At 39.9% G+C, this 12,673-nt stretch overlaps 1 protein-coding gene across 3 annotated transcripts in view; it reads left to right on the top strand.

Moving 5' to 3' along the window:
- spats2.L (spermatogenesis associated, serine rich 2 L homeolog) overlaps positions 1 to 12,673 on the top strand; it is a 66,792-nt gene that overhangs the window by 37,867 nt on the left and 16,252 nt on the right. For 2 of the 3 annotated variants that reach the window (XM_018245137.2, NM_001093446.1), the window contains 3 exon segments: positions 9,551 to 9,630; positions 11,621 to 11,729; positions 12,300 to 12,349. In XM_018245137.2, the coding sequence (XP_018100626.1) occupies positions 9,551 to 9,630; positions 11,621 to 11,729; positions 12,300 to 12,349 (239 nt within the window). 3 annotated transcript variants of the gene reach the window in all.

The raw sequence follows: 12,673 nt of genomic DNA on the forward strand, positions 1-12,673 counted from the left end.
TTTATTATACCCCAACCCTGGAAATAGCTAGAATCTGAAAATACATCCTCTAAAACCTGTCATGTAGAGGTCAATGGCAGTGGTCCCTCGAACTATTTGGAGATGTTAATAGCCTCCCTGATCAAGTTTTTTTTAGAAGGGTTTTGCCCAAAAACTCAAGCAGTTTGAGGGTTTTTTTCAGGTTGTTAACCTCAAACTTAGCTTAATCATTTCAGTGGCAATTGGATCATTTTAGCAATAGGAAATACAGTATTATTGCATTGCATGGAAGAAATTTGTAAGAAATTTGTTAATTATTTATCCCTCAAAATAATGTGATTTCTGCTTCTCTGGCTCCTTGCTTTTCTGATGTTGGCATGAATACATTAAGCTAAACATTAGACATTATCTTGCAGATAAGCGGCAGTTCTACTTATCCTTTAGTACACCTCTGTTTATGGCTGGAATTCTTCGTTGTTTGTGAAGAAGGAACAAGTTTATACCTTGGTAAACTGATAAAAACCTATGGAGCTGGAGTTGAACCTGTGTTTCCAAGTCCATTGCTTATTATCGAGCACACCACACCCCCTCCCAGCTGAATTGACGTCAGCCGGCATGCTATGCATTTATGATGAGGGATAGTTGTGCTTGCTTTGGGTGCGGGTTCTGCTCCGCCTGGGGTTGCTATTAGAATAGGAGGCGTGTCCCAACACTGTGACCTGTAACATGAGTGACACACGGCTCACTACACTGCGCTGTTCTCTTACCTTTGGCTGCACTTCACTGTCACCTGGCAAACTGAAAACTGCAGCTCCTCTCTCATCTCAGCACCGAGGAAATGACACTGGCTTGCTCTGGTGAGTGATGGTTGTTAAGCTCAGAGAATCTCTCCATATTAACAGAGAGAGAGCGATTCTGTGGAGCCTGTTATCAAGAAACCCGTTATCCAGAAAGCTCTGATTTCCAGGAAGGCCTTTCCCATAGACTACATTATAATCAAATAATTCAAATTCCAATAATTAATCCTTATTGGAAGCAAAACCGTTTTGTTGGTCTTACTTAATGTTTACATTATTTTTTAGAAGACTTGAGCTATGAAGATCCTAATTACGAAAAAACCCCAGGTCCTGAGCATTCTGGATAACAGGTCCCATACCGGTATAGATATTCCAAAAAGGACATAAAGATGCAATTTAGATTCATGTGTTTAATGTTGCTTTTAGAAATGTAAGTCATGTCTGCAACAGGGGTCCTTATAGTATGGATGTATGTCCAACATTCAGTCAGCCCAAGTGTGTATGAATAGAGTATAGTATATAGGTTGAGCCAAACTTTTTTTCAAGCTCCCTGCTTTACTTCTGGGAATATCCCAGACTGCTAATACGCATTTGTCCTAACTCTTCACGGGGGATCAAGATGGCGACCCCATACTGCTACTTGGGCACCTCAGTACTGAGAAATTGCAAATCCATAAGGAGTCAGCAGTGCCTTTAGATTGCTCCTTGGTTTATACTTGAGCCACCATATTGTAAAAGTATGGCATAATGATGAACACTGCATGCAAGGTTTTTCTTCCACACAGAGGCGACATGTACTAAAAATGAACGGTACCTAGAATTTCTTCCCCCAGCAGCCACGTAGTATTTGCACAGTTCTGTGTGTCAGCTCTTACTGGATACAAGCCCAGGTCTGATATTCTCACTGGTGTGCATCAAAACTTCAACTGAGCTCCACTGCATCTTCTTCTGCTCTACTGCTATATTTTCTTTTTTTACCTTCTTATTTCCTGTACAAGAAAATTATATTTTGTGGATGTGTATGAAAGAAAATGTCTAGAAAATAATCTATAGTTTTCAATATTTAATAATATAAATAAATAGATTGCAATTGAAAGCAGTGTCTGTCACAATGTGTCAGAACTTACACCTCTTCAAGACTCCAGTTCCCACAATGCATTGCATGTTTCCATTGTTTTATTTCTGCACAGAACATGCAAGGCACCCGTGTCGGACTGGGATGCCAGGGGCCCACCAGAAAGCCTTGGGCCCACCAGAAAACCTAAAACTGTGAGCCCACCAGAAAACCTTAGACAGTGGACCTTTCCAAACTATTATTCCTCCTCTACTCACTCACCCACTTTATTCTCCTAGTCTTGTATACAGGGCCACCATTAGAAATCACGGGGGCCCATACAACAAAATTTTGGGGGGCCTTCTGGGCCCTAAGCCCCACCCCTGATCCCGCCCACTCCACATCACAATTAAAAGACCACACAGACATCCGCGCTAAAAAAGTAACCCCCCACACATATTGATGGTCAGTGCCCCTTTATAAGGTAAAAAAAAAAAACCATTGGGCCAGGGCCCCCCATAAAAGTTTTTTAAAAAAGCATTGGTGCCAGGGCCCCCGTTATAAGTTAAAAAAAAAATTGGGGCCCCAAAAATTAGTTTTAAAAAAAAAAAAACCTTTTCGCCAGGGCCCCCCTTACAAGTTCAAAAAAAATTGGGGCCCCATAAAATATTTTTTTTAAAAAAATTGGTGGCAGGGGCCTATAGATTATTAAAATAAAACATTGGTGGCCAGGGGTTAAAAAAAACTAAAAAAAAAACCCCCACATTGGTGTCAGTAGAGTTGAATTCGTGGCTTCAGGACTTCAGTTATATCTGTTTTCGTGACTTCGGGTCTTTTCACCACTTCAGGACTTCAGTGTATGCTCCTTTTGTGACTTCGGGTCTCTCTGTATGTTCGGCACTTCCACATTCTGCCTCTTCGGGACTTCACAAGCAGAGGCACAGCTGTGGAGTGGTCAAGGGGGGCCCGGCTCTTCGAAAAGTGCAGCACTGCCAGGCCCCACTTCAGCCCCGGGCCCTGCTTGTATATATACTTACAATATTCTCCCATTATTAAGCATTTTTCCCCATAAAGAAATAGGGAATGACCATGAAATAGGCCAAATGTTTAGAAACAAGAGGGCCTACTAACACCTGGGCCCACCGGGAGTTTTCCTGGTATCCCGGTGGGCCAGTCCGGCACTGCAAGGCATTGTGGGAATGGGAGTCTTGGCCAGAGGAGAACAGATATAAGGTTATAGTGGTTCCAGAAGTGTGTGAGTGGGATTATAAGAGTCTGAAGATGCTTTCACTTGCAAACTTCATAAATACAATTTTTAATAAATATTGGAAATGTACTTATTACAGTTTCTTTCATAATGTAAAATGTCTTGTGGTGTTTTATGTAAAACCAGATAATAGAGTAATAGCAGTAAAGCTTTACAACGATATATTCAGTAATAATATGCAAATGTTAAACTTTTTTCAGTTGAGTTGTTTTCAGATTGTTCTCCAGAAAGTCTTTTTTTTTTTTCAATTGCTTTCCATTGTTTATTTTTTACAGTTTTTCCACAATCTGTTTAATGTCACCATTTTGGAAAGTGTCTGTGACACTCACATGCTCAGTGGGCTCTGAGCAGCTGTTGGGTCATCACAAATTATCTGGCAGAAAATGAGGTTGGCCTTTAATAAAAGCTGGTGCTACAGGGCTGATTAAATTCTGATGCTAATTGCACTGGTTTCTGTGCTGTCATGTAGTAATTATCTGTATTAATTACTAATCAGCCTTATATTGTGGCATTTCTATTCTGTGTGTACTGTATATTGTGAGTGGTTCCCCCCCCCCCCCCAGCAGCACAGAACATGTGCAGTGAATCAGCAGAAAAGAAGACTGGGAGCTACTGGGGCATCTTTGGAGACACAGATCGTTACTGCTAAAGGGCTGTATACCTGTATATGCAAATCATTAGCCAGAACCTTTTAAGAATAATCACACGCAGGTAGTTAAATACCTAAAAAATATTAAAATGGTAGTTCACTTTCAGTATGTTCTATTCTTGGCAAGTTTTCATGTTTTGAATTATTTGCTGCATTCTTCTGCCTCTTTCCAGATTTCAAATGGGGGGGGGGGGGGGTCACTGACCTTACAGCCATAAAAATATTGCTCTGTGAAGCTGCAATATTCTTTATTGTTACTTGTTCTATTTATCTTTGTATTCAAGCCTGTTCCTATTAATTTTCCAGTCTCATTCAAACCACTGCATGAGCAACCAGAGAGCCACTCAACAAAAAGCTAACTCGTTTAAAAAAGACCAAGATAAAACACACAAAAAAACCCATAAAGATCACTCACCTTTATCTTATTAAGTGACTTTAAAGGGAACGCCATATCTTAAAGGAATTGTAACACCAAAAAATGTGTTTTAAAGTAAATAAAATATAATGCAGTGTTGCCTTGCAGTGGTTTGCTTCAGAAACACTACTATAGTTTTATATAAACAAGCTGCTGTGCAGCCACAGGAGCAGCCATTCAGTTTGAAAAAAGGCACAAGTTGTATAGTAGATATCGGAAAATTCCCACTGTATTCTGCCGAGCTTATCTGTTATCTGCTATGCATACCTGAGCTTATCCATCTTGATGGCTGCCCCAATTGATAAGACCGCAGCTTACTTATGTAAACTATAGTGGTCTTTCTGAAGCAAACACATAATTTTTAACAGTGCAGCACAATGGTACATTATAAATAGGGATGCAAGGAATCCAGGATTCGGCCGAATCCTTCTGCCCTGCTCAACCGAATCCTAATTTGCATATACAAGTTAGGGGCGGGAAATTAAATTGTATAACTTTGTCATAAAAGAAGGAAGAAATAAATTGTTTCCCCAATTTGCATATACAAATTAGGGTTCGGTATTTGGCGAAATCTTTCGTGGAGGTTTCGGGGGTTCGGCCGAATCCAGAATAGTGGATTCGGTGCATCCCGAATTATAAATGAATTACTTAAAAAAACTTCAATTTTTTTTGATATTACTGTTCCTTTAACAAGTTTGCATCCTTCATCTCTATAGAATGGTTCCGCGATAGTTTCAACAATGTTTATGTTCTGTTTTGGTGATAAAAAAATCCCTTCTAGGATACTAGACTTCAGCTGCGAGAGGCACCTGTTGAAAGTCTCGCTGTACTGATTTGTGTTCGGTTTCCTCATTCCATCACAATTTATGTCTTGCTGTGAACATTCCAGATGTTTCTTTTTAGGGATCTTTGGCCAATTTGGAACAGCAGTGGCTCTGTACACATGCTCCCATCAGTCATTGTGATGTTCAGCAGTTGCACTTTTATACAAGGTCTGTCTGTAAGCACACTGACTTTAGTAGAGTGTTCTAATACAGAGGTCTGTACAGCTGTGCCCCGTGAGCTTAATGGTTTCCTTTCCTGCCCTTCCTATAGATGTATGAAATCATTATTTCAGCAGAATGGGCCCCAGATGTGTTAGATTGAATAATTGGCCCATTACATGGAATAAGTTGTTCAGCACAGAGATAAAACAATGCATGTCCTAAGCTTGGATAATACATCAGTTTGGGTCTTTTATTTGGACAACACCCACTGTCTGTTTTAGTGTAGAGAATTTTGGATATTTTGACTCCAGTCTCCCTTTCTAATCCAACAGTTGTTAAGGGCCCGAATTGGTAACAAATAAGATGAGGGCTGATATACTACTGCCCGCTGCGAATGCTATGCCTGCTAATGGGCTCAACATTTAAGTTCACTTTTTTAGTATGTTCTAGAATGGCCAATTCTAAGCAACTATTCCATTGGCATTCATTATTTATTTTTTCATAGTTTTTGAAAGATTTGCCTTCTTCTTCTGACTCTTTCCAGCTTTCAAATGTCATTGCTATGTTTTATTACTCTTTTCTATGCAGGCCCTCTCCTATTCATATTCCAGTCTCTTATTCAAAGCAATGCATGGTTGCTAGGGTAATTTGGGTCCTAGCAGCCAAAAACCACAAATAATAAAAAATGAAAATCAATTGCAAATTGTCTCAGAATATCACTCTGCATCCTACTAAGGGCTCTTACTCACTGGCGTTCTGACCTGCGCTCCCCTGCGTTGCGTTTTTTGGCGTTCAGCCGCAGGGGAGCGCAGGAATAGACGCATGTCATTATTTCAAATGGGGCTGTACTCACTCAGGCGCGTGTAGGCGCCGAACGCAGGTTGAGATGCAACATGCTGCATTTTTCCTGCGTTCGGAGCCTACATGCGCCTCAGTGAGTACAGCCCCATTTGAAATAATGAAATGCGTCTATTCCTGCGCTCCCCTGCGGCTGAACGCCAAAAAACGAAACGCAGGGGAGCGCAGGTCAGAACGCCAGTGATAGGGTCGAGCATCACCTATCTTTATTACCAGTCATAATGCTGCACCCCTCTGTATCTACTACATTTCCCATGGTACTTTGAGGGGGCACCAGGTGCAAGTGAAGCAGCCATTTACATCTTTTTGCTGCCACTGATTACACAGTTCCATGCTCCTATGTCTGTCATGTCCCATAATGCACTGTAGGGTCTGTTGCACAAGCTTAGCAGTTATTTCAGAGCAATTACGACCTTAAATCCATAAATTCTGCCCGTCCTAGCAGAGTCTTTTGTTGACCATTTTTTAACGTGTCTACAGACCTGTAACACTGCAAAACCTTCACCCAACACTGGAAGTTATAAGAGGAGAAGATAAGTCTTGTAGTGTTCTTAAGGTTATGTAGGCAAGGATCCCCTAAAAAATAGCAGGTCCGTTGTACCTTTACGTCTGATAGCAAGCACGAGTAGCTTTTTGTGTATCCCTATTGTAAACGTGGAGGTGATTTAATTCCTTATATATTAAAATAAGAGCTGCATTATTTCTATTAATACCCACAGATTAAAACTAGTGACCACACAAAATGATTTCTGTGCCTTTTTTTTGTTATGCTGCACATTTGTATTATACAATATTCTTATAGTTGGTTTAACACAGAGCTAATGAGCTCCCGCTCTTGTCTCGGGTTTACAGATAAGGCCGAGTTAAATATTCTTTTGGTTTATCTGTAGACTGGTAATATGCCTTACAGCCTTCTTTTGGGTTTTATCTGTGGACTGTTAATATGCCTTACAGCCTTCTCCTCCTCCTTTTTGCAGCAGGAAGCTGCAAAATAAATGTATTTTCAGTTTCACTGTTCTATCCTGTACAGTGCAATAAATCCACCTTCTCTAGAAAAAATTGCTAGTATTTTCAGCCCAAGCCCCAATTACTGAATTCATGCTGAACAAGGTGGTATGTTGCCCTTTAGTAGAGATGGGAAGGCAAACGTGCCAATCACCGTTTGTGATGTTGCCTTATAATTTGTTGTCTTTATCAGGGTATAATCTGTTTTAAAGTTAGTTTTAGCTGGTTTGGCTGATAACTGGTTAAGTGTGTTCCGTGCAGATGGCTGAAGTGGTTAAGAGTTTACAGTGGAAGACTGAGCTTCTAAGTGTTTTCCATGTTGGATGAATGTGTGATGTGGCCAGCAACAGGCTTGACATAATCCTGTTTGTAGACCAGCTTGGTTTTGGGGTGGAGCAGCTTTCTGTCACTGGAGCAGGTTTTATTCAGAGACCAGATGTAAATTGCTTGACATTTAGTACTGGAAAGCCTTGGCTGTGATATAGGCTTTCTGAACCAAAGAATTGCACGCAGACTCTCTTCCTTGTAAACACTATTACTGCTTTGTCCTTGAAATTCTATCTGCATTTTGTAGCCTGTAAACAATCTTCACACATTTGTTCTCTTTGTGTGCCAATGCTAATCAGTTGTGTGTGTGCTTCCCCGCACCTATATAATGTACACAGGTCTAATTTAAACTTTCTTTACCCATAAACAATTGCTAACTGTAAGCTGGAATGCCTTGGCTGACATAAGCAGCTGACTAAAGGTGACCATACATTATAAAAGGGGTCTCCAATGGACGGACCTTTCACAGATATACACACCTCGAGGTCTGAAATGTCTGGCTGATTTAATCGTTTGGCCCTTGGGCAAACGGTCTGATCGTAATTGCTGCTATGCAAGTGGTCAGATTGAGGATCGTATCATCGAGCAGTTGCAGACCTCAATACGATGGGAAAATCAAACTTGCCTGTTAAAACGTCTGCTCGATTTTTGACCACATACAATTCAGATGGGCCCCATACACGGGCAGATAAGCTGGCAAATCAGTCTGAAGGGCCCGTGCATGGCCACCGTTGGCATTTCACTTTATAAACATGGGATTGTTTTCTCTCAGTAGGCTTGCGTGGACCCCTACTATGATCTAGTCATCACCCTGGGGACTTCACAAACTAAACACTAACTAATTTGTGTATGGGCAACTTTATTGTGCTGCTCTAGAATTTGATCTGCATCATTGTCTTTCTTGGTTGTGGCCAATAACAAAATGCAGTTATGCTCAATATTTTCCAAGTGGGACTGTTATCCAGAATGCTCGGGACCTGGGGTTTTCCGGATAACTGATCTTTCCATAATTTGGATCTTCATACCTTAAGTCTACTAGAGAATCATGTAAACATGAAATTAACCCAATAGGCTGGTTTTGCTTTCAATAAGGATTAATCATATCTTGGCTTGGATCAAGTGCAAGGTACTGTTTTATAATTACAGAGAAAGGGGAAATTTAAAAAAATTTGGATAAAATGGAGTCTATGAGAAGACGGCCTTTCTGTAATTCTGAGCTTTCTGGACAATGGTTTTCCGGATCCCATACTTTTAAAAGGCTATTAGGGCTTGGTGCAAATGCACAGTACTGAGTAGGAAGATAGTAGTTACAAAATGCACCATGAGCCATTTCCAGAATATTTTATGAGCCCCAACAACTCAACAGCTAATGAACTAATGAACCCCAACAACTATTCATTTGAATGGGAAAATCCTGACCGCATCAGTACTGGAGCTTTTTATCCAGAAAACACTTACTGCCCTGTATTAATGCTACAAATCACTCCTCCTCCTGTTTTTTTACAGTTGAATTAGAAATGGGGTGGCTGGTTTCAAGTGCTTCTCTGCCTGATCTACATTATAGGATAAAACAACTCCGGGCTATTTTACGTTTGCATGCACAGTTGCAACTTTTGCTTTGGCCTACAGTGAGTTGTGTAGAAATTCATTGTGGGGAAAAAACATGGCAGTTGCACTCGAAATAGCACTTTGCACACTGCCATCAGCCTTAACCTGCAGTTTTAAGATTTCAATCACAGGTATGGGATCATTTATCTAGAAACCTGTTATCCAGAAAACTCTGAATTAAGGGAAGGCCATCTCCCATAGACTCCTTTTTAATCAAATAATTCACATTTAAAAACAAATAATTCACATTTAAAAACCATTTCCTTTTTCTGTATATAATAATGAAACCGTATATTATATTTGTTTTCAACTAAAACTTGGTTAACCCTTTTTGGAGGTAAAACAATACTATTGGGTTTAATTAATGTTTAAATTATTTTTAGTAGACCTATGGTATGGAGATCCAAATCACAGAAGGTCCCCATATCCAGAAAACCCCATGTTCTGAGCATGCTGGATAACAGCCCTATACCTGTATTCTGTTTTGAGTTATACCATTGTGTCCACTAACCAAGTAGCACAATTTACTTGTATCCCTCTGTTTAAAGTATACTTCTCAGTTCTTAAAAAGGGATTCATATTTTTACCCTTTTTTCTGTTTACAGATCAAATTGGCTTTGTTTTTGACGTCCAATCCAATACTGTGATGGCCCAAGGGGGATCCTACGAGAATATGAAGGAAAAGGTATATATGTTTTTGTCTAGTTCTCTATGCTGCCAACTGGAGTATCATCCCTGCAATTACAAAAGGCATTTTCAGCATTCAGTTGTTATGTCCCTATGGCATTAGCATACTTGCCTTGTCTGATAGCACCACAGCATCCTAAATCAGTGTAATGGGTTTCTTATGCTGCCATAGCAAACATCTGTACCGTGGAAGAAAACAGTTTCCCCAGTTGCTGTGGTGTGGATATTCGCTTAGACTGCTTAGAAATTAACTACAATAGTCTCTTGGTTCTTATTTCAAGGGCCAGGTTCACCTTGAAGTGTACTGACTTTTTTTAATGTAAAAATCCCGGTATGTCGCTGTCTGGTGGGTAGTGTGGGTACTTTTTCCAACACACCCTTTTCTGGAACAACCGTGACCCAAAATTCATGACTCAAGAAATCCTGTTGAAAGTCTGGTTTCTGCTTACATTTTTATGCAGAATTGGCAGCAACCTAATTTTCAGTGCTCCTTAGTGACTTGACCCAAGAAGTTCAGGCGGTTTAGCATTGCAAATATGGCAATTAATTTACAAATGCATGCCCCAATATCTCAGACATGGCCCCTTTGAACAAAGTCTGAAATTAAAAAATGAGCTAATTGTATATCCTGTTTATAATATCCAATATATTCCACAGTGCTGTGGGGGAAAAGGACACTTCGTTCCACTGCAATATAAACTCAGGGACAAAATGTTTCTTTAATCTTTACACACTGCTGGAAATCTATTTAGTATGTGTTACAGTATGCTAATTCAGACAAGCCAGGCATGTTTTCAGTGCCCTCTGAAGGAACAGTAAACGGACCCTTACATCAGCCTTTCCCATCATGTTGGAATGAAATACTGATCGGGACTTTAAAGTAAAGTAGATTTAAAAGAATATTTTTCTGTTCTTGTACAACTTCACTTAAACCAGTGACTCCACTGACCAGTGACTGCCATTTAAGCAGCAGCAGAATTTGACTGAAGGAAACTAAAAGCAAAAATCAGTGAAGTCCTATCTACAGAATTCATGAGCTAACTTTTGCTCACAGCAGACTTTTGGCACCAATCACTAGAGATGCACCGAATCCTTGGTGAATGATTTGGCCGTAAAAAGAACCAAATCCTAATTTGCATATGCAAATTAGGGACGGGAAAGGAAAAAGTGGAAAAAAAATGTTAGTTCCTTGTTTTGTGTCTAAAAGTCACCTGATCTCCCGTCCCATAGGGAAATTCGGATTCAGTTTAGATAGGCCCAAGGATTTGGCCGAATCTGAATCCTGCTGAAAAAGGCAGAATCCTGGCCGAAGCCCAAACCGAATACTGGATTTGTTGCATCCCTACCAATCACCGATCCTTCTTTATTATGAGAGTGGTCAACATTCCCCCCTCCCTATTGCTTTAAAGGTTTGACACCGGTAAAGTTACAATATCCACTGGAGACCAGCTGGCATGGCACACTGAAGCTCATCTGGAGTTCATACATGATTGCCAAAAGACTCCTTACACAATAGCTGGACTATATCCAAATACTCTCCTTCAGGCAGCAGAACAGTGAGGAAGCAAAAGCAATACTCCACAGCTGATTATGTCTGAAAGGATCTGAGGCATAGCTGTCAAGGGACAAACCGATAAACGGTGCTGCATGACTTGTGAGAATGGGCAAAGTTCACAGTGCCAGCAAGTGAGGGAAGTAAACAATCTAAAAGGGTAAATAGTTCAAAAACAATTAATGCTTGTTGTAGGAACTGACTTTAATCCGTTCTTACAATTCACCAAAGCAACGCATTTTAGAGCATTGAAACATTGCCGTTACGCTAAATGAATCCTGCTTACTTTATGGTTAGGTTTTAACAGAAGTATTTCTTTGCTCTATAAACTGTGCCTGTATAGATTGGATATTTCCTGCCACATTTGCATATATCCCTGTGAAGGATCTATGCATGAAAATCTGTTTGTTTTACCTTGTTTCTTGCTTTTTTTTAGATCAATGCGGTGCGAGCCGTTGTTCCCAACAAAAGCAACAATGAGATCATCCTTGTGCTCCAGCATTTTGATAATTGTGTGGACAGGACCGTGCAGGCCTTTATGGAAGGTATAGCAGATCTTCTGTGTTTACCGGCATCGCTAAGGTCTTCATAGGTTAAGTCATGGTTTGTGTTTCAGGATGAGAGCAGTACTTTTTATTTCAGCTTTTTTTTGTCTTAGATTATTATTCCTGTAATGTAAATTGCTGGGAGCTAATAATCATGACATGTTTTTAGTGATTATCCCATCCAGGTCTGCGGGGAATCAAATCTAACCCATGACTCTGCTCTATAGGATGATAAATATCAGAGAGATACTCCCCCAGTATTTCCTTCATCTGTAGGATTTACTCATAATACAAGAAGTTTAAAATCATTTATATCTGTTATACAAAGATTGCAGGATTCTGAATATGACATTCTTATGATGTAATAAAAAAAACGTATTAATGCAAGGACAAGTGCATTTACGCTTACACGCACATACACCCACATATATAAATACGGAATATATCATTTTTCCAAAATCATTTGTTTTTCTTGGAAATTAGGTGATGCTCCCTTTCAGGCAAATTTACTGAATGCCTTTCCTGTTTTTTTTTTTTTTTATCCTACTATAATCTTCTTTCTTCCAACAGGTAATGCTGTGGAGGTGCTGAAAGAGTGGACTGTACTTGGTAAGAAAAAGGTAATTAAGCAGAATACATATTAATTTTTTAAGCCATGCATGAATAGACGACATGTATTTTTATTTGTGAGGCATTATGTGTTCTGATAAAACCACATTTTTCCTTCACCTGTTTGAATATGGTTTCAGAAAGTATGATTCAACCATTTTCACCTTCCATAGTAACGCATGCCATGTAATGTCAGTAGCAGCAATACTAGATAGAGACTGATAAACTAAGGCAGCGGTCCCCAACCTTTTATACCTGTGAGCCACATTCAAATGTAAACAGAGTTGGGGAGCAACACAAGCAGGACAAAAATTCCTGGGGGCGGCAAATATGGG

Source organism: Xenopus laevis, chromosome 2L, assembly GCF_017654675.1.
Source record: "Xenopus laevis strain J_2021 chromosome 2L, Xenopus_laevis_v10.1, whole genome shotgun sequence".
In the NCBI taxonomy this organism is placed as follows: domain Eukaryota; kingdom Metazoa; phylum Chordata; class Amphibia; order Anura; family Pipidae; genus Xenopus; species Xenopus laevis.